The sequence below is a fragment of the Myxocyprinus asiaticus genome, chromosome 7 (assembly GCF_019703515.2).
Source record: "Myxocyprinus asiaticus isolate MX2 ecotype Aquarium Trade chromosome 7, UBuf_Myxa_2, whole genome shotgun sequence".
In the NCBI taxonomy this organism is placed as follows: domain Eukaryota; kingdom Metazoa; phylum Chordata; class Actinopteri; order Cypriniformes; family Catostomidae; genus Myxocyprinus; species Myxocyprinus asiaticus.
The window spans coordinates 10,001,346-10,024,438 of record NC_059350.1 but is presented as its reverse complement, the minus strand read 5'-3'; the positions used below and the strand labels follow the sequence as shown (position 1 = coordinate 10,024,438).

The 23,093-nt window shown below is 38.6% G+C and overlaps 1 protein-coding gene across 4 annotated transcripts in view; it reads left to right on the top strand.

Annotated features, from left to right (window-relative positions):
* The window catches only part of arhgef7b (Rho guanine nucleotide exchange factor (GEF) 7b), a 57,757-nt gene that overhangs the window by 4,733 nt on the left and 29,931 nt on the right, over window positions 1-23,093 (top strand). For 2 of the 4 annotated variants that reach the window (XM_051703430.1, XM_051703426.1), the window contains exons 2-5: window positions 7,592-7,675; window positions 18,953-19,037; window positions 19,936-20,069; window positions 20,937-21,138. In XM_051703430.1, the coding sequence (XP_051559390.1) occupies window positions 7,592-7,675; window positions 18,953-19,037; window positions 19,936-20,069; window positions 20,937-21,138 (505 nt within the window). The remainder of the gene's footprint in view (window positions 1-7,591; window positions 7,676-18,952; window positions 19,038-19,935; window positions 20,070-20,936; window positions 21,139-23,093) is intronic. The other 2 variants (XM_051703427.1, XM_051703428.1) reach the window with 1 other exon arrangement.

Below are 23,093 nucleotides of genomic sequence, written 5' to 3'. Positions count from 1 at the left end.
GGCCCTTCTCCCCCGATTGCTCAGTTTGGCCTTTCTAGGAAGAGTCCTGGTTGTTCCAAACTTCTTCCATTTAAGAATTATAGTCTGTGCTCTTGGGAACCTTCAATGCAGCCGAAATTTATTTGTAGCCTTCCCCAGATTTGTGCCTCTACACAATCCCATCTCTGAGCTCTGCAGGCAGTTCCTTTGACCTCACGGCTTGGTTTTTGCTCTGATACGTATTCTTTTTCTTTTCGAGTTTAACTGCGGTTGGCTACCACCAATTGGAACATTATCGCCACCTACCGAAACATTGATGCGCAGATTCTAGGATGTACTGCTACCAGTAAAAAAACAAACAACAACAACAAACAACTTATATTTCCCCTTTTCCCTTTCTTTCCTTTTCTACTTACTTCTTTAGAAATACTTATATCCTGTCCAATAAACCTGATTCAACAGCGCTGTCCATTTCATTTTTAGATTAAAATCGCTAACTCCTTTCTCTTATAATCTCTCTTATAAGTGTTTCTCTTTCGCTTCTATATTGACCACACTGGAGAATTACGTGCTCTTCATTCTCCCTCTCCCTACAGTACCAACAGTTTCCATCTTGATGTTTACCTATTATTACTAATCTCCCATTTAACCCACAGTGTCCTAATCTATGCCTTGTGTATATTCCTCCTCCTTTTTACTTCTACCTAATGATTTTTCCATTCCCACCATAAAATTGTTTCCTTCTGGCTTCAGCATCACACCCCTCTTGCCACTTTTGCATCAGTACCTTTTTTATTAAACTTTTCCCTTCCATCTTGGTCACTGGCACTTCAGCATCCACCCTCTACCTTTTTAATGCTCTTTTAGCTAAATAATCAGCTTCTTCATTTCCCTCAATCCCCATATGTGCTGGCACCCATGTAAAACAAACCCTACTCCCAGAACTAACTATGCTTGTTTGCATTTGTATAATTTCATACATCAAATCCTGCCTACTTTTAGAAGTGTAATTTTTTTATAGACTGGAGGACCGATACCGAATCAGAGTAGATTACCACTCTTTCTGTCCTAAACTCCTCTATCCACTCTAATGCCCATATCACTGCCATCATCTCTACTTTAAACACTGCCAAATGATCTGTTGTGCGTTTATACACTCCAGCCCTACTCCTTGGAACTACAAATGCAAAGCCTGTGCGCCCAGATTCAGGATCTTTTGATCCATCTGTGTATATATTTTCATAACCAATGTTTGCACAAAAAAAAAAAAAACTTTCTACTGATTGCCCTTCCCTGTTTTCTTGGAATGTCTCTAACACTGACAAATCTACTTCTGGGCATTTCAGTATCCATGGAGGACTATGTGGCCAAATAACTATTGGACTATCTTCCCTCCCATACAAACCTAATTTTTCTGCCAGCCTGATACCCACCCTCTCTTTCCCAACTTTCTCTCAATACCTCCTTAGTTGGGTGAGATTCACCATGACTTTATAAATTACTCCAGTATGTGCCTAAAATCTGATTCCTTCTTAATTTCCAAGGCGTCTCTCCCATCAATACTTGCAATACTTGCAATGCTGCAACTGGGTCATCCTAAAAGCCCCACAAGAAAATCTGTTGTGTGTATAACATCTATCTTCTTTAGAAATGTTTTTGACGCAGATCATTATGCTACACACCTATAATCCATTACCAATCTCACTAGGCCCATATATAATGTCTTCATAGAATCCCTATCACTCTGTTCCTGTCAGACACCTCATTACATTGATTACTTTTTTACATTTTTCTATTATTTTCTTTATGTAATCTGCCCATGTCAATCTTGAGTCAAACATCATACCTAAAAACCAGAATACTCGCACACTCTTTCCACTACATTTCCATTACAACTTTAAACAATTCTTCATCTACCCTTTTCCTTGTGAAAATGACTTTTAATGTTTTAGATTTATCAACAGAAAATGTAAATGCCCATTTCAAAAACCACTGTTCTACCACCCCAACTGTCTCTTACATTTTCTTCATTATATACTCTATATTTCTACCTCTCTTCCATAATGCCCTGTCATCAGCATAGAGACTGACCTATGGACGGATCTACTTCTTCAAACACATTATTTATCATAATGGAGAAAAGTATGGGACTAATAACACTCCCTTGAGGAGTGCCATTCTCCACCATATATTTATTTGACAGTATCCCACATACTCTTACCTGGATTGAGCTTTCATTTAAAAAATATTTTATCCATTTCTTTATCCTTCCTGTCACACCTAACTTATTTAACCTGATCATTACACCTTCCTTTCGTAGGCCTTCTCAATGTCAAAGTATATTGCTACCACTAATTCTTTGCAGCTTTGATTCAGTATTGGGTCCATCGTCTCTGTCCCTTTCCTGAATCCACTCTGATATTGTGAGACTAACCCTCTACTTTCTAAAACAATATGTCAACCTCTCTGTAATCATTCTTTCCATGATCTTAAACATGTGAGTTGTGAGGGCAATGGGCCTGTAGTTATTCGGGTTGCTTGGATCTTTCCCTGGTTTCCTAATTGAAATTACAACTGCCTCTTTCCAACATTTTGATAGTATTCTTTTTCCCATATACTATCATACAAATCCAAAACATATTCCAATGATTCATCATCTAAATGTTTCAACATTACAAAGTTAATCTCATCCTTTCCTGGCGCAATTGGTCTTGTACGACTTAATGCTCTGTTTAATTCACCTATAGTAAATGAAGCATTTAACGCTTCTTCTTCATCCTCCCTTCTCACACTCAAATCTTTGTATTTTTCCCTTGTACTCTCCCTGCCTCTTAATCCTTCTGATAGATTCTATGAACTGTGTATTTTAACAAATGTCTTAGCTAGTAACTCTGCATTTTCTTGGTTGCTATTAGTGGTGTAACGGTTCACTCATCTCATGATTCGGTTCGGTTCACAATTCTTTAAACTAAACTTGAATCAAGAAAAGTTAAGATAGAAAGTTTTATATTATTATTATTACTCTATAGACATATGCAAAAAAAAAAAAAAAAAATTTCCTAAAAAAAGTAGGTAAAAGTACTGTTCTTGAAAGTGCTAAATAGTCCAGCAGAGATGTACTTGGACTAAAAACAGCCCAGAACAGATACAAACATTTAAAATAGGTTATTTTTTAATTAAAATGGTATTTTTCTAAAATAATATTGTCTCTGATTACATCTAAATATTCTTTTCAAAAATACATATTTAATGGAAGTGCATACTTATTCAGTTAAATAATAATAATTTACTGATGAAATCAAATCAGATATGACATTTTGCATTGGATTATATTTCCCCATAACATTATTATACATAATATTCAGCATTAAATATATAGTAGATTAATATGGCACTCTCATTAAATCTCTTTAAACTTAAATTTTCTCTTTCACAGTCAGAGCAGATCACTCTCGTGCTTCAAATGGACATTTCAACACACTCTCAAGGCGAAATCGTCAGGATTCGTACTACTTTTCTAAATTTGGTAAATTCATATGATATCGTGCGACTGCACTCGTTTGAATTCTTACGACTTTCACTACAGCCAGTGACGTTGCTGGACATCGTTTCCATCTAATAAGCGACAATTACTTGCTTCTGTCACACACAACAGCTTCCTATCATGTTTACACACTGATTGGTTACGTTTAAATAAGGGGTTTGGGGAAGGGCATAATATTAATAAGCATGTCCTTAACGCCTCGTGTGCGGAACTCACGCTTACTTCCACATTAGACATCCAGATATTTGCACGCGATAGAGTCGTACGAGTTTATACGAAATAGCCAACTCGTATTATGTAAGAATTTTCATGAGATTGGGTTGGACATTCGACCCCTCGCGCTGAAAAGGCGCATCTCTCTCCCGCTGCTGGACTAGTTTCACTTTCAGTTTCCGCAGTTTCAGCCATAAACTCAAAGTACAACACCTGTGGCTGCTAGAGTGCAATCGTATTTTAGAGCTCCCTGTGTCCAATAAAGCGATTTCCATTTGTATGCCTGCGTTATGTATGCTCAGGACGTAGCGTGTATTGCATAGAACAGACGGCAAAAAATGTGTTTTAAAAATAAAAAAATGTCCTATCTCCACGATGCGCATCGTCACATTTTTGAACCGCGATGTATCATGCCAGGATAAACTATTAACACCCCTATTTGCTATGTACTCTTCAATCTTCATTACTGGATAATCCCAAACTCTATATATTCCATTCATTTTCCTTATCATATTCCACTCATCCTCTACAGGGGTTTCTTTCCCTATAGTGCTACAGAAACTACGGCAATGTTCTCTCTTAGCCTTTTTAACCGTTTTCCTTACAATTGTCTATGTCCTTCTATAGTTTATTAATAGTTGGAATGTATGTTTCCTTTTCTACTCTTTGAATACCCTATCTCGATCCCTAATTGCATGGTTACGTTCTTCATTCTACCATGGAACAGCCTTTTTTCTATGTTTCCCATTGCTTTTTGGAATCGTATCACTTGCAGCTTCTTTTACTGTATCCTGAATTTTCTCATTTAGAAGGTCTATTTCATTATTTACTCCCATCCCACTCAGCTTCTCCCTGAATACTTCCTTAAATTCTTTCCACTCTGCTTTCTCAAATACCCACTTACTCACAGGTTCACTTGAGTCTGCCTCACTTCTCATTAATATTTTACAAATAATTGGATAATGGTCACTCCCTGAAGTATAATCCTCTCATACATTTACTTGCAATGTCCTTTGAGGCCAATGTTAGGTCTATTGCATTCTCCTTGCCTGATGTATTTATTTGTGTCCCTTTTCCATTATTCAAACATATCAACCCTTTCTCCTCTAACGTATTCTCAATTATTTGCCTGTTTATATCTGTTCTTCCTCCTCCCCAGTGTGTGTTGATAGCATTGAAATCTCCACACCATAAAATAACATTCTATTCTGCCTTTCTACTTGTTCAGGTTTCTCAGTCTCTGATCTCTGACATGGATTATAGTAATTCACTATCACTAATACGCCTTCCTTGCACCACACTTCCACAACAATGTATTCTAATTCATCCTCTATTCCCAAGACTCTATACTGATTACCTTGCTTAATAAATGTTGCACATCCCGCTCCTCCATTTTCCCTATCTCTCCTAATAGTTTTATAGTCATGTATTACAAAGTATAAATTTGATTTCAACCATGATTTTTGAACACATATAATGTTCGGGGTATTTGGCATATTTACAATTAACTGCTTAAATTCCTGTCCATTAGCAAACCAGCTTCGAGCATTCCATTGTATGATTACCACCATCCAAAGTATCAACCAATACATGTTTCCTGCTCAGACTGAGTAGCAAGATCTTCCCTAACCTTTTCCCATGTCAGTCCTTTTATGTCCAGATGGCATTCTGCTAATATAATAATGAGCTTAAATTTCTCTGTTTTTGACCACCTCTGCATTACCATTTATCAATCCTGCAATAAAGTTCACAAGTTTTCTTTTATCTACAATCATGTCATCATTTCCCTTGCCCCTGCTGCTTCCTCCTCTTCCCTGCTGTATTTCAGACACCCTGCTTCCCTCCACACTTTTTTTGTGTTTAGCTTGACTTCTTCAGCATATGAGACCCTCTGTTCAACCCTAATTTTTTGGACCTCTACTGCATGCTTCATTACTTCACAGCCTCTAAATGCCTCGCTGTGTGCACTCCCCCAATTACAGCAATGTGGCTGTACCTCCTTCCCACATGAGTGTATCAGGGTAAGAAGGGTGGCGCCCCATCCTGAATCGGGCGGAGGAGTGTTACGAGGAGGAGGGCTGGCTGGCGCTGAATAAGCTGATCAGTGGGAGAGCGAGATAAAGGGGGGCCAGTTCAAGAGAGAGAGAGAAACGCGGCCGCGCTGCATGTGTGTTTGTGTTTGTTTATGTTTTATGTTGTTTTAAGTTCATTTTTATCATTAAACCTTTATGTTGACTGATCAAACGGTTCCCGCCTCCTCCTTGCCCGACCTTTATCTGTTACACCAGGTTATCCCATCAATGGATTTTTTTCTTCCCTGACGGCACGGGCATATTCCAAGACGACAATGCCAAGATTCATCAGGCTCAAATTGTGAAAGAGTGGTTCAGGGAGCATGAGGAGTCATTTTCACACATGAATTGACCACCACAGAGTCCTGACCTTAACCCCATTGAAAGTCTTTGGGATGTGCTGGAGAAGACTTTACAGAGTGGTTCAACTCTCTTGTCATCAATACAAAAGCAAATGCAACTCTGGATGGAAATAAATGTTGTGACGTTGCATAAGGTTGTCGAAACAACCTTTTTTGACCAGGCAGTGTAATAAAATGTGAAAAAAAAATAAAAATTCTGGGTCTGAAGACTTTTCTGAATGCACTGTAAATTGTGGCGGCGGTGCAAGAGTGGTTAATGTGAATATTTTAATAATCATAATAAAAAAACGCACGTGATCAAAATAATAAGATTATGTGACAGCCGGTATATCAATATGCTCTTTATCCATGTAAGTCAGCCGACACTGACTGAAAGAAGAGAGTGTAAAACACCCTAAATATTTAAAGGAACAGTACTTTTAATCATTACCGTTTGAGGACTGGGGATGATTTTAATTTTTTTTAAATTGTATAAATAGAAATAATATAGCCTGTTTGTCAGTGGGGTAGAGTATTTGAATGCATTGACTCAAGATATGCTTTAATAATAATTTGGTGATGGAAGGTTCTTTTGGCAGGTGAGGCGTTTTTATGTTAACTGTGTGGAGTTTATTATTAATTGTATGTAGGCCTATATAGCCTACATATTATATGCTAGCAGCAGCTATGATATAAATGAGTAAACAAATGCAATACATTAGCTGTTTATAAATAATTGGTATTGAGGACCGTGCGGCTCTGTCAACCACAGTATCAGTGTAGTACAGTTAGTGTTGGGAGTCGATTCCAAAAAGAATCGAATTTTCCGAGGCGTTGGGGATCGTAAGTTGCATTCAAAAGACTCTAATGCTTGGGAGTCGATTCTAAAGACTCTACTTTGCCTCCTGTTTTTAAAAATCGACTCTTGAAATCGATTCCGAAAAACTAGAATCAGAAACATTTCTAGAATCGAACAGTCCTAATTACTGTGTATTCTAATGTGATAATATTATTGAAAATTATAATATATCGTCTGTAATATCCGCTGCCAATTGGTATGATCGCATTAATTATGCGATTTTGAACAAGTAATGCTCCAATCAAATACCAAGTTCCAGTGTGACACCGTCCCATCTTAAAACTATTAGCGCATATTTGTAAGTTGTTATTAAAATGTTAGATTTTTCTCCGACATGTCAGGTAATGTTTGCCTGTGCCAACATGCCCACCGAACCCAACCTCAAGCCTTAAGCGCACGTCATTTCCGCTATTCCTGCGCCAACTTCCCTATGCAGAATAAGTGGCTTTTTTCATAGACAAGACGATGATCTGTGACATAAGCAAATGTGGATTTCCCCGTTTAACTTTTAGTTTATCCTTCGAGCAACCTGTTTAAAAGTACCCCTCGGGAGAGGATTTACATCTCTTGGCATTGTTTTCAGATCTATCAGGACCCGAGGAAGGAGAGCGAGTATTTGAGTAATATCAGAGAGTTTCTGAAAGGCTGTGCATTACATCACATAGAGGTGAGTGCTGCATGATCTTTCAGCTTTTGTTTTCAGTCGTGTTTTCATTTGCATGCTCATTTCTATTTCGGATCATCGAATCAGTGACTTGTTTGTGTGTTTTAGAGCAAATCAGGTCGCCAGACTGAGTCTCAGCTGGAGTTAGGAGCAGACTAATCCTGTGTGTTTTGGTTTTAGTTATCAGAGTTGCACACAATGTAAGCAGAGCAAAGACTGTAACCATGACAAAGATTTAATGTCTTTTCTGCTTCGCTGCAACAATGTCTCTTTTGTAGCTGTGCAGTAATTTGCATTATTTTGTGTTTAATACAATATCTACAGTAGATAATGCACAGTGCATCACACAAACACACCTATCTGTATACAGTCCATCTGTATTTTCTATATATATGCTAATTGTAAGTGTTTACATTTATTGTTCAGTGTCTTGTTAAGAGATGTTATTTGTTCTGCACTGTTATTGCTGAAGAAACTATTAATTTCATTTCTCTTACTAGACAGAAGGATTGACAATAATTTGAGTTTGAATTTGTAACCTGTTTCATCCAGTAAGCTATGTGTTTAATTGTACTTAGGGATAGTTCACCCAAAAATGAATATTCTCTCATCATTTACTCACCCTCATGCACTCCCAAATGTGTATGACTTTCTTTCTTCTGCTGAACACAAACAAATATTTTAAGAAGAATATCTCAGCTATGTAGGTCCATATATGCAAGTGAATGGTGGCCAGAACTTTGAAGCTCCAAAAAGCACATTGATGCAGCATAAAAGTAATCCATATGACTCCAGCGGTTTAATATATCTACTTCTGATGCAAGCCAGTTATTTTTGGGCAAAAAAAGGTTAAAAGTCCTAAAAATGCTTGATTTCTTTCTAAATATTATTTAGTTTAATTCAATTCATTCAATTTCATGCAAAGGATATATTTTTTTCTATTTTGGTTTTGTGGTGAAATAAGACATTATATTTTGCATGTGAAGCTTATTTTTTTAAAACCATTAAGACTTCTTTGCATTGTGACATTATTTTGACAATTAAACACGTTTAGTCAAGTCATTTTTATTTGTATAGCGTAACATAACACATAATTTTAAAGCAGCTTTACAGAAAATGCTGTAATATGGTAATGTCTTCTGGTCACAATAGTGTGGTTTAAAAAAAGACATGATTGTAAATTGTGCCTTAAAAAAAACGAAAACAGAAAATAATTATATTTATATTTAGACCCCAGTGTGCAAGCTTAAGGTGACTGCAGCAAGGAACACAAAACTCCATAAGATGTTGTTTAATGGAGAAAAATAACCTTGGGGGAAACCAGGCTCACCGTGGGGGCCAGTTCTCCTCTGGCTAACAGCATGAATATAATGCCAATAATAGTTATTTATGTGTAGTACAAGACAAGATTTAAAATTTTAAACAAAAAGCTTTTGTATTAACTGTAAGATTAATGCCCAGAATTGACCAATGTCTTAGAATTTACATTCTTATGTAACTGCGGAAGTGCGAACAGATGCATTGTCTTTTGTCAATTGGTTGAGTGTAGTCCTTTGACCAAGGTGATGCAGGCAGAGGTCAGTAAGGTGCACTGCAGTTCGACTCTAAGCTTGTGGCGGATTAATTTCCGGTGGAATCCATCTTAAGTCCAAGTTTCAGGCAGTGTCCAGTGAAGTATCCCATGTCTTATGGTTGGTGCTGGCATCAGTTTATCCTCTGTGAAGTCCATCGTAGCAGACTGAAGTGATATCTGGCTGGCACTGGCTGCAGTTAGTCATCATCACTCAGCAACACGTAGTAGGGGGAGTCAGACATCAGGCAGGACCAGAGCTGGATCTGGCAGGCTCTGGTAACCTCAGGATATGTATCCCGAGGTTAAGAGAAGGAAACAAATAGAATAATATTAGCGTAGATGCCATTCACTTTAAAACAGGATTATAGAATATGAGATGTGTTTCCGGTTCCGGCAGACCTAACTAATGCAGCATAACTATGAGTTCATGGATAAATTAGATGTATGCCTGGCTGAAAAGAAGAGTCTTTTAGTCTAGACTTAAACTGAGAGAGTGTGTCTGAATCCCGAACCATCTTCAGAAGACTATTCCATAGTTTAGGAGCCAAATAGGAAAAGGATCTATCTTCTTTTGTGGATTTTGATATTCTAGGTATTATTAAGAGGCCAGAATTTTACGATATTAGTGAATGTGATGGAATATAGCGTCATAGAAGGTCACATAAGTACTGTGGAGCTAGACCATTCAAGGCTTTGTAAGTGGTTAGAAATATTTTAAAATTAATATGAAATTTAACAGGTAGCCAATGTAGCGATGCTAAGATTGAGATGAAATTATCATATTTCTTGGTTCTAGTCAGCACTCTGGCTGTTGCATTTTGATTTGAGTTTATTTATGGAACCTGCAGGACACCCTCGCTGTAATGCATTACAATAATCTAGTCTTGAAGTCATGAACGTATGAATTAGTTTTTCGTCAGTAGAAACAGAGAGCATGTGTCGTAACTTAGCAATATTTCTGAGATGGAAGAATGCTGTTCTACAAACATTGGAAATGAGGTTTTCAAAGGACAGATTGCTATCAATCATCATTTATCCTTTTAAAAAACCTCATTTTCATTACTGTAATACAGTGATGAAAATCATCTTGTTCAAACATTTGAATCCATTCATTTTGGGTGAGAACAGACCAAAATGTAACAATTTTTTCACTGCACATTTTGCTATTGCAGTCTATAGGCACGATTATGATTCCAAGCTCGATTATACTTCCTAGTGCTTGACACATGCGCAGAACGCAAGATAGCGAGCTTGTAATCGTGATCTCTACGGAGACTGCTGATATCAAGATTTATAGTGAAAAGGAGTTACAATTTGGTCTGTCTAAACCAAAACCGAGACATGGATTAAACCACTGAAGTCTTATGGATTAAGTTTATGCTGCTTTTGTGTGCTTTTTGGAGCTTAAAATTTTTAGTCACCATTCACTTGCATTTTAAGGACCTACAGAGCTGAGATATTCTTCTTCAAATCTTTGTTTGTGTTCTGCAGAAGAAAGAAAGTTTTACACACCTGGGATGGCATGAGGGTGAGTAAATAATGAGAGAATTTTCATTTTTGACTATCCCTTTAACATGGATTGCTGGATTACTTTTCGTAAACGTCTAATAGATTTTACAATTTCATAACGAACAGAACACATAATTAACAGGGTGTAACCATCTGTTAACTGTAGTTGTCAGGTCAAATTTATTCAAAGGCATCCAAATTGTGTAAACCAAGTTAAGCACTTTGATAAAAAAAAATTGCAGTGCTGTGTAAAAGCATTGTATACTGTAAAGTTGACTCTGTTAACCAGTTTGCAAACATGGTATTCTGGCAGCTCATTGACCATATAGAATCCAATGGCTATTAGAGTGAGATTGGATCAGATCCACCTTCACCCACACAGTATTTTTATTTGGTAGTATTAGAGTCAGGGCTGTTGTTAAACCAATCAAAATACTTTTAGATTTATTGGCTCAGACCCAGCTCTGCTTTTTTCCCTGCAGATATGGGTGTTGTGTTATAATAGTCAATAGTAACTCTGTTTGCTATTGAACTACATACTGCTTTCTAGCTGTACAGGAGACTGCATGCTGCTTCTTGAAAAAGTATGCAAGAATGTGCAGAGTATACAGTCATAAATTATTCACGTAATAGTGCACTAAATTGTCACGTGACCTATGATATATTGCAATTCTTGATGGTTGGCTCTGTAATGAATAGTCTGTGATTTAAATTTCTTTCTCTCCCAAATGCAGTGTGATTATATGCTATTTTGAACACAACGTCTTTCTCACTAACTGCTGATGTGTCCGTAAAAGCTGTCTTTAAATTTTAGAGGAAATATGTTCACAAATAATTCTGTGCTTGGAAACGTTTGACATCCTGATCTTTTCACTGAGATATTTCTGCACACAGTGCGAATGTTGCCCTGCATGGCATTTGTTGCTCTATATGAGTGTTGTTGTGTGGGACAGTTATGGCTCTGTGTGTTTGCGTGTTTCAGGAGTGCATGTGTCTTAATTTACAGCCAGCTGTAAGAGGTTGAGACAGGCCCTTTATTGTGGTGAATGGACTTGTGTGTTTGAATGGGCAGAGCTGCCAGCTCATTAATGGTGCTATGGGGTTTGGCACAGGGCAGAATGAAGAGAGGCACTCCACACTAAAACTGTCTTCTCAGAAGGCAGGTCTGAGTGCTTGTTTTAATCAGAAAGAGAGCTGAAGGGAATTTAGTTTCACTGCGGTGATGGTGGATGATGTAATTTAGGCTTATTTGTAGGGGTGGGTAAAAATAGAGATTTCCAGATGCATCGCAATCTTTATTTGAACAATCTCGATATCGACTCATAATTCCCAAGATCGATTTTTTACTCTATGTGCAACCCTCAGCTACAATGAGAGTATAGTGGTGGAGTATTCAGCAGCGAGATCCTTTCACTGCGTGTTGAGAGTAAAAGTAGTTCTGTTTACTGTGTGTGTCCAAAGACGAGATCCACACGACCCATTTGTCATTGAATAATACCTTTTTTAATACCCTTTCGTTTCTCTACAGTCAGTTGTTGATGAAAAACAATAAAAAATAAACATTTAATTCTAATCATGCATTGCACAAATGAGATAAAGCCATTTGAGTCTCTCTCGTTAACATGCGCTCATCTACTGATGCTCTTTACAGAAATGCCAGGTTTGTTAAAGAGACAGTACCGGTTTTAGCATGTGTTCAACAAATCAATGTAAATACTTGTAAATAGTACAAATTATGCAATTAAGCAATTAAACAATAAACATGTAACAAAAAAATTATATCAAATATAATATCTTATTTATTGATTGAATACATGGATTTGTTCATTTTAAAAAGCCAAAATATGACCAAAATGATGAAAAACTAATAAAATATAATTAGTAAAATTAATATTTTCATAATGTACCTAGTAAGAAGATCCCCTGTATAATTAACAGCATTAGCTGGGAAATAATAGATTTTTAATATGTAAGCAAAAGAGACGTTATTGCAGAAATATACCCACATGAATCGATATCAAATCGGAATCGAATTGAGAGCTTGTGAATCAGAATCGAATCGGGAAATCTGTATTAATATTAGGACTGTCACTACTGATTATTTTGGTATTCGAGTAATGTAACGATTATTATGACAATTAATTTATAATCTGAAAATTATTAAATAACTCAAATTGGGGACCTGGGTAGCTCAGTGGGTAAAGACGCTGACTACCACCTCTGGAGTTCGTGAGTTCGAATCCCAGGGCATGCTGAGTGACTCCAGCCAGGTCTCCTGAGCAACCAAATTGGCCCGGTTGCTAGGGAGGGTAGAGTCACATGGGGTAACCTCCTCGTGGTTGCTATAATGTGGTTCGCTCTCGGTGGGGCGCGTGGTGAGTTGTGCGTGGATGCCACGGTGGATGGTGTGAAGCCTCCACATGAGCTATGTCTCCGTGGTAACGTGCTCAACAAGCCACGTGATAAGATGCACGGGTTGACGTCTCAGACGCAAAGGCAACTGAGATTCGTCCTCTGCCACCCGGATTGAGGAGAGTCACAACACCACCACGAGGACTTAGAGCACATTGGGGTTTGGGCATTCCAAATTGGGGAGAAAAAACTCAAATTGCATAAAGTTATCAAGGTAAAGTCACGTTTGGCTAAAATGTGTTCATTAGCCTAAGTTTTGATGTACTCTACGATTGAATAACAATAACAAAATGATTGTGCAAACATTATCTATAGCCAACAGACACCTAAAGCAGATCTATCATTTACATTCAAATAACCTTCTTAGATCGTATGGATTCAGTCAGATTTACTGAGCATCAAACTGAACATGTTTGTGCATCTGTCAGACGGACGTCTTTATCATTACATGATTTTATGTTGCTTCATAAAAGCCTATGTTGCAAACTGTTGTGTAGATTAATAGGTTTAGAGTGCATACCAATGTGTTTTTCTTTTCTTCACGCTAACCGTCGTGAGACAGGTTAGTTTTACCCTACTGATGATTTGTTGTTGCAATAGTAATCCTGCTCAGTATGAGAGGAACCGCAGGTTCAGGCATTTGGTGCATGTCCTTGGCTGAGGAGCCACTGGTGCGAAACTACCATCTGTGGGATTATGACTGAACTCCTCTAAGGCAGAATCCACCCTAAACGTAATGTTACCGCAGCGCCACGGGACTCTGATTGGCACGGGATAGCCGGCCCGGCGTGGAGAACCTGGTGCTAAATGACTCATAGACGACCTGATTTCAATCACGGAAAGGATTGACAGATTGATAGCTCTTTTTTGATTCTGTGGGTGGTGGTGCATGGCCGTTCTTAGTTGGTGGAGCGAATTTGTCTGGTTAATTCCAATAACGAACGAGACTCTGGCATGCTAAATAGTTACGCTGCCCCGTGCGGTCATCGTCCAACTTCTTAGAGGGACAAGTGCCGTTTAGCCATGCGAGATGGAGCAACAACAGGTCTGTGATGCCCTTAGATGTCTAGGGCTGCACATGTGCCACAATGGGTGGATCATCGTGTGTCTACCCTGAACTGAGAGGTGTAACCCACTGAACCCCACTCATGATCGGGACTGGGGATTGCAACTATTTCCCATCAACGAGGAATTCCCAGTAAGTGTGGTTCATAAGCTCGCATTATTAAGTCCCTGCCCTTTGTACACACCGCCCGTCGCTACTACCAATTGGATTGTTAGTTAGGTCCTCGGATCAGCCTCGCGGGCCTTGGCGGATCAAACTTGACTATCTAGAGGAAGTAAAAGTCATAACAAGGCAGCGTGTCCTGCACGGAAATGAAAGGCTCAACTTCTCTCATGCATCTGGATGTGCAAATCGCATGCAGTGAACTTACTCTGCTGTGTCCGGCGGGTCTGTGAAAATTGGATGTCATCTTTTCAAGTGCTGTTGCATTGCTGAAGTGATGTTATGGTTTTTCACATCCAAAATAAAGTGCTCTCACACAGCTGACACCTTTTGTTGTTATGTGTTTGGACACTTGTCCGTGAACCATGTCACTTCTGCCTTATTTTCAATTTATCAATTCGGTAGTGTTGTAATTGATGAATTTTTTTAATCGAGTAATTGAATTAATTTGAGTAATCATGACAGCCCTAATCAATACCCAGCCTTTATTGTTAGTGCCTTACAGTTACCTAGTTTTTTTATATTATTACTATTAATTAATTTTTGGGATAATCAACAGCCACACAGTTCACACAGCAGCAGAATACATTTGTCTGACCTGTTTTGAGTGCTTAATACAGTTGTGTTCACACACAGGACGGTTATTTATGAGTGTGACAACCGCATTTTATAACCGAACTGACACCTGCAAATTTTCAGGTCTCACAACCGCATTCTTGGCAAACCTGTGCTGTGTGAATGGAACTTCTCTGGACAACTAGCTATTAGTCATGTCATATAATGTGAAAGCCACGCTGCACTGTACACGCGCATGTCTCGTGTTAATCATGAGGTGTTTCTTTAATTCACAGACACGGAGATATGAACTGCGGGTCATCTGAAGTTCCAACTGCTCTTTCACCGAAGCTGCTCGCGATTGCGAGCTGCGCGGCAAGTGCTGCACTCTTAACAGAGCTGCTCAGAGCGCTCTTGCGCTCGGTTAAAAAGCATTCAAAGCCGCTGTCAGTTAATTATGATCTGATGAATGAACTCACGCCTCGTTTGGACTTGTTTATTTAACAACATGGTGTCAGTTGTGATAAGACACGCCAGTGTTGTGGACGTCGCCATCTTTTATATTTACATTAGTTACTGTCACTATGGTTACAGCTGTCAGAATTCGGTTGTGACTTCAGTTGTTCATTCATACAGACAGTATTCAAGCCGCTAGTGTAAGCTGTTGTATGAACAGGACATTTCAAGACTCACACCTGTAAGTAAATGCAGTTGTCAATCCCAAATATTGACTGTGTGAACGTAGCCAACATTATGCCACAAATGCTGTGGATTGAGCTTAATTTGTACTGAACCCTGGAATATTTATTTAAATTTCAACGCCCACTTTTTGCAATCCAATCAGTTCCTGATGGATATAATAAATTCCAGCCTTCATTTTTTCTCATTGAATATACTTTTTCACTTAAAAATGCTCCACTTACATCAAGTAAAATGGGTTGAGAATGTTGTTTCATGTTGACTTTACAGGTATTAGCCATTCAGCAATGGCAGCCATAGCTTCTCTTGCACTGTTCTGTATCTTGATTGTTTGAATTGTTTAAAGCTGCAGTCGTACCAGTCCTCAGAGAAGACTGAACTATAGGACTTCTATCAGAGTTCTTATCAGTGTTCACATTAAAAGACTACTGATCTGTTATTGCTCTTTAAATTATAACAATAATAGTGATAAGCAGATGAGCTCATCGTAACCATGGTCTGATCATCAAGCTGTGTTGCAGTCAAGGAAAATTGCAATAGTTTTGTATGTTGTAAAAAAGGTCAGAGTTTACATATCCATCCTAGTTTTGCTTGGGAAGGGATCAGAGAGCTGGGTGTGTGTGTCCAGATGGTCCAGAGACCAGCGGGTAGCCTGAGAGCCAGTAACACACACTTGCATTCTTTTAGCTTGGCAGAATCACATTCAGTCAGTCTCTGTCAAGTAAAAACATTCTTAGAGGATCTCAAGATGCAAATATTTATAATATAATATTGTGATTAGGAGGAGGGCGGGGCCGGGCCGTGAGTGCGCAAGGCCGGCTCCCAATCGGGCTAATCAGCTGAGGACAGGGATAAAGCCGAACCGGATGCGGCAGTTTGAGAGAGAGAGCCACACGCAGCTGCCGTGTGTGTATTTGTGTTTGTGTCTTTTTAAGTTTCCATTAAACATTATTGTTTAAATTTTTTTTAACAGTCAAAGTAATATTTAATTTAAACAAAAAGACACAAGACATACACACGGCAGCTGTGTGCGACTCTCTCTCTAACTGCCGCATCTGGCTCGGCCTTATCCCTCTCCTCGGCTGATTAGCCCAATTGGGGGCTGGCCGCGAGGACTCACGGCCCGCCCCCGCCCTCCTCCTCATCACACTCCTCCCTCCTTTGCCTCAGGCCAGGGAACCCCCAGCATGACGTAAATCCCCCCTCCACTTTCCTCCGGCTGCGCCTACTGGCAGGCTTTCCCCACCTTTCGAGACCTGGGAGGGAGACGATGGGAGGGAAAAGGGGAGAGGGAAAGAGCGAGGTGGAACAACAGTGAGAGAGAGAGAGAGAGAGGAGAGAGAGAAAAAAAATTGCTCACCGGTTCCCAGACACACCGTCGCCTGGTCCTCGACCACCACTCCACCCTCTGGTGGATGACAGCCACTCCTCCCTGGGCGGACCGGAGCAAGTCCTCCGACCCCTGGCGGATGGAATGCCCCTTCGCGTTCTGGCGGCCGGTAGCAAGCCCCTCTGCCCCTGGCAGCAGCTCCATCGCTCCAGGCAGCCGGCAGCAACTCCTCCGTCCCCTGGCGGATGGCCGCGGCTGCTCCTTTGGGCGGACGGCAGTGGTGAGGACTCTGCGACAGCACATCCCTCCTCCTTCCCGGGTTTCGGCACCAATGTAACACGGTTAAAATGGGCAAGGAGGAGGTGGGAACCAGCTGAACAGTCAAAGTAATATTTAATTTAAACAAAAAGACACAAAACACAAATATGTTTGTTTGTTTGCTGTACATGTTTTGTGTATACATAAGGAAATACCACCTCAGTTGTATTCATTAGAATGGTCATCATGAATATTTCTATTATGTTGCCTGCCAATTCAGTCTCGAACAGTAAAATCAGGAAGGGAAGAGTTTCTGTATATAATGTGCCATCTCATAAATGTTTGATTTGGTAATGATAATGCAATGTTATAGAAGATAGTCATGTTTCTTTATGAATTATTGTTACTGTTCTGCCGCTTTGCATATGGCCTCTGTGTTTGCATATGTAGTATTAAATGGCAGGAGTTACAATCCACCCTCTCCTAAAGCTGTGTGTCCAAATGTAGATTTAGGCCTGAAGCTTCTAAACTTAATTAATTTATGTGTAAATGTATAATAAACTATAGTAGTGTTGATTTTGATTTTTGTTTTTTTATTATTGATTTCTGGGGGACACCAATATACACCTTTCCTTTACCTTGCCTTTACTTTAATCTCTACTGCTATACTTGAAACTGATCAGTTTCGTCTTTCTTATGATGGTGTAAGCCTCATGCCATTAAGGATAAAAATAAACACAAAGCTTGGCTGAAAATGCATCTGTAAATTTATGGCACTTAAAGGAATAGTTCACCCAAAAATGAAAATTTGCTGATAATTTACTCACCCTCAGGCCATCCAAGATGTATCTGAAGTTCTTTCTTCATCAAAACAGAATTTAAGATTTTTAGGATTTCATTTCGGGCCTCCTACTTTAAACAATGCAAGTGAATGTACTCCACTTTTTGACGGTCCAAAATGTATATTTAGGGTGCATCAAAATAATACACATGACTCCAGTCGACAAATAAACATGTTATTAAGATGTTTCTCTTATAAACAATGACGCACTTCTTGCCTCCTCCTCCGCGCGTGACCTTACCAACGAGCTTATGTCATCCCTCTCATGAACGTACGTCACAGAGATGTATGGAAGTGAACATTTGTAGTTAAAAAGTATAGAAATATTGTTTTGTTTCTAAAAATAATCAATCATTTGGGTTCAGAAAAACTTTATTTGTCAAAAAATGGAGTACATTCACTTGCATTGTTTAAAGGAGGAAGCCTGAAATGAAATCCTAAAAATCTTAAATTCTGTTTTGATGAAGAAAGAAACTCAGATGTCCTGAGGGTGAGTCAATTATCAGCAAATTTTCATTTTTGGGTGAACTATTCCTTTAACCCATGATGATTTAGGTTGGCATAATTCATTTTAATATGACTATATGTCAGAATCTGCATGTCATAAACATTAGGAGATAATGATGGTTTCAATGTGTTCAATGCTGAATCAGACTATTGATTAAATGTCTTGCATCTCTGCTTAAAAGGGCGATTAGTTATTTCAAACACTTAAAAGTTGTTTTTTATGTTGGCATCATGCTCCACACCATCATTTCATTTAGGGCACCATGATGAATGCAATATCAAAGATTTAAATGTTGTTCTGAGCAGCTCTGTCTCTTTTTTTAATTTTTATATTGGCTTGAGTAATTGTAATATTTTTCTGTCTGCAGGTATTTGAAGCCAATGAGCTGCTTCAGGGCCAGAACTTCACGAAGGTCTTGAATTGCTTGGTTGCACTCAACAAAGCAACTTCAGGTAAGATGTGTCTAAAACAAAAGCAGTAATCACTCTGTGTGTTTTATGTGTTGTCTGACAATAGTTACGTTTGTTTATTAGCAGCATTGGCTGGTTGTATACAGTGGCAAGAAAAAGTATGTGAACCCTTTGGAATTCTTTGGCAGCAATAACCTCAACCAAGCGTTTCCGGTAGCTTCGGATTAGACCTGCACAACATTCAGAAGGAATTTTGGACCATTCTTCCTTACAGAACTGCTTCAGCTTAGCCATATTCTTCATTCTGCGCTGTGTCCTTTGAGTCATTTTGGCTGGACGGCCACAGTACTAAATTATCTCCATTTATAGACAGTTTGTATAACTGTGGACAGATGAATATCTAAGCTCTTCGAGATAACTTTGTAACCCTTTCCAGGTTTATGCAAAGCAACAATTCTTGATCGTAGGTCTTCTAAAATCTTGTTTTTGCAAGGCATGGACCACTTCATCTGCAAACTCAAATAATAGCAAACTCAAAATGTTTGAGTGCTTTTTATAAGTCAAAGTAGCTTTAACCCACACCTCCAATCTGGTTTCATTAATTGGGTTTAGGGGTTCACCTACTTTTTCCAGCCTACTCTGTTAATGTTTGAATGATGTATTCAATATGTACAAGAACAATACAATAATTTGTGTGTTGTTAGTTAAAACTAATTGTGTTTGTTCATTATTGTAACTTAGATGAAGTTTAAACCCGATTTTAAGACAAATTTATACATAAATGCAGGTAATTCTAAAAGGTTCACATACTTTTTCTTGCCACTGTGTATGTGCATTAGAGGTGTTTGTGTGTGTTAATGGTATTCTTTTATTATAGATATTTTGTGTTGAGTAATTAATTTGTACATATACTTTATGGATCATTATTCTCTGGTTGTAGATTGCGGTGGTGGGAGTGATTCTATGTGTCTTCATAACTCGTCTTCTCTCCGGATCAAGTCCTTTGACTCCATCAACTGTCCATCCACTCACAGTAGATCCTCCAGACACAAGTACAACCAGTACCGCAGTCTGGTGAGCATCACAACTACTCCAGATGAAAAAGAACCAGCCAGACCTGTGAAATTCAACTTAAATGTTGTGATTGTGTGATAAGAGAGAGACATTATTGAGGGCTGTTCACACCGAACATGTTTTTGTGTTTGTCTGCACTGTTTTTAAATTGTTTTGCCATGTTTAGATGCACTAGACAACATATGTCTTTGAACATTGCGCCACGTCTCGTTTTTTCATCACCTCATGCAGTAGCACCTTATTTTTAGGACGCTGTGTCAAGTTAAAATAAACTTTAACTTTTAAAAAACACGTCTTTTGGCACTTGCTTTCTGTTCTATCCATTACGCTGCGTGTAACCTTTTTTCAGCACAAGAAAGCATTCGGTCTGACCGGCACTAAGTGTTCACTGACCATTACAACAGTGAATATGGTCTTTATACTGACACCTATCATTGTAGATGTAAGCGTTATGCAAAAGCAAACGTTTTCGGTTACCGATATCATTGTAGAAATACCTTATTCACAGGTGTGTTTTGTTACCTATGTTTAATTAATTCCACAACCAAAAGTGTCTGATAAATGGGGGTTACCAATATAAAGTGAGTAGTTTTCAGCTGGTCATGTAATCTCAACATGGAGGCCATCATGAGGTTGGACCTCCCTTGTGTAGATTAAATTTGTAGGTTTTTATAGGCCACTGATGTAAGTGAATATAAATGTGATATCAAAACATATTTTTTCAGAACTCTTATTTAATTCTTTGGGACTAAAAATGATTTACTTATGAAAAATATATTTAGTGCACCTTAAAATTGAGACCTCAGATATTTGAAATTCCCAACCCCCATTCTCTTTGTTTGTATTTTTCTGTCTGTCTCTCCCTAGGACATGTCTGAAAGCAGTGGCCTTCAGGTGCTGGTGAAAGCAAAGTTTAACTTCCAGCAGACCAATGAGGACGAGTTGTCCTTTAGTAAGGGTGACATCATCCAGGTGACACGGCAGGAGGACGGTGGCTGGTGGGAGGGGACTCTCAATGGCAAAAGTGGCTGGTTTCCTAGCAACTATGTCAAAGAGATCAAAGGCTATGGTTAGTGTATGTCACTTTGAAACTTTGAAAAGGTTTTGCTACAGGTTATGTGGTTATTAACCCAGACAGTCTCTTATTGGCTGCCATGGAAAAGAGAACAGAATAATATAGACTATTCTGCAAAACCAGGCAAGCAAAATGAACTACAGTTTCAAATACACCACAGACTGCCGATAAAAACAGAGGAGAATCTGAGAGAATTGTTAAGAGCTTTTGTTAACTCCATTTACCTGCTGACTTTTGTGAACAAGTGCCAACATATATGTTCATAAACAACCTGCAGTGTATATATAGACTAGTAATATCACCAGACTGCTACAGACATCTGTATTTTAGGCTTTAATCATTGTAGCTCTCTTAGAAATATTTGGGTCATTTTAAAAGCCTCATTTTATATGGACAGTTCGAGGCGTTATGAGTTAAGCATGTGAAATCTACCCGGACTCATGTGTCCATTAAAAGGGTGATTAAAAGAGGACTTACAAGCTTAAGTAAACTGTGCCAGAAGAGAACTGAATGGCTGCTGTTCACAAAATCTAAAAACATAGAGATTATATGAACATTACAGTCACAGCAGAGAGAAATTATAGAAATAATTGTGAACATCCCATCCCACCTAAAATGGGTATAGGTGCCAAACACAATGCAGTAAAAAAAGTGTACACATATTTCTTCTGAAGACCTTAGAGATTAAAACGTCGTACTTGTATAGGTCTCTGTGGAACAATAATGGCGTTTCCCAATCTGTGGGCATTTTAAAACCGGGATGGGCATTTCTCAACTATCCAATGAAAGTAGGGAATCTCAATGTAGTAATTAGTGGGTTTTTTCCAAACCAGGATAGGTGTTTATCAACTATCCAATAAAAGTAGGGAATCTCAATGTAGTAATCAGTGGGTGTTTCCAAACTTGGATGGCCATTTCTCAATTATCCATTGAAAGTAGGGAATCTCAGTGTAGTAATTAGTGGGTGTTTCCAAACCAGGATGGGCATTTATCAACTATCCAGTAAAAGCAGGGAATCTCAGTGTAGTAATCAGTGGGCGTTTCAAAACCTGGATGGGCATTTTTCAACTATCCAATGAAAGTAGGGAATTTCAATGTAGTAATTAGTGGGGGTGGTGCGGACAGTTATCCCATCAACGTGTGTTACCTGGACGGCTTTCACGGTTGCGTGCTGTATACGTGTTTATATTCATATCTCCCCAGGGCTTGACATTTACTTTTTGGCTCACTGGCTACTGTGGCTAGTTGTATTCCAAAGTCACTAGCCACTCAGCATTTTCACTAGCCAAAATCCCCCATCCCACAAAAAGTGATAAAAACAACTGGTGACTGGAAACTGTATGCATTTGTTTTGACATTTTATTTGAACAAAAATAATACAAAGTTCAGCAGGACACAGGCCTAATGACTTCAGTCACCTTTAGAAGATCTGAAGGCAAACATGGCCAGTAAGAACAGGAGTAGGATAGAACAAGATGAAAACTTTGTCAATAATTTGTCCATTGAAGTCCAGATTTTCACCCTTTTAACTTTATTAAATTGTACTTGCCTTCATGAAAATGTTCCATTGTTCTTCCATTTTTTTAACGGTGGCATTTATAATGATAAAGGCTATAACCACAGGTCAGACCATGAATGGCTCCACAATACTGTGGCTGGGCTAATGTAGTCTTACTAAAAAAGAAACTATAGGCTAGTATTTGATATGAAAAAACGAATGGCTTAAACATGTTTAGAAACCTACAGTCTTATAGGTCTTATAGACTCACCCTAATCATTTTAATATGCGTCTATACCAGATACCAGTTAGTGTTAGTACAGTTAAAACATTTTAGTTTGGATGTTGATGTTTATTTTAAAAACCTGGTAATTGATGTTGATGCATTTCACACAGTTGTCTCTTTACTTCATCTGTGCTGTAAATGTCAGGGCTGTCTAGAAAATTGAGA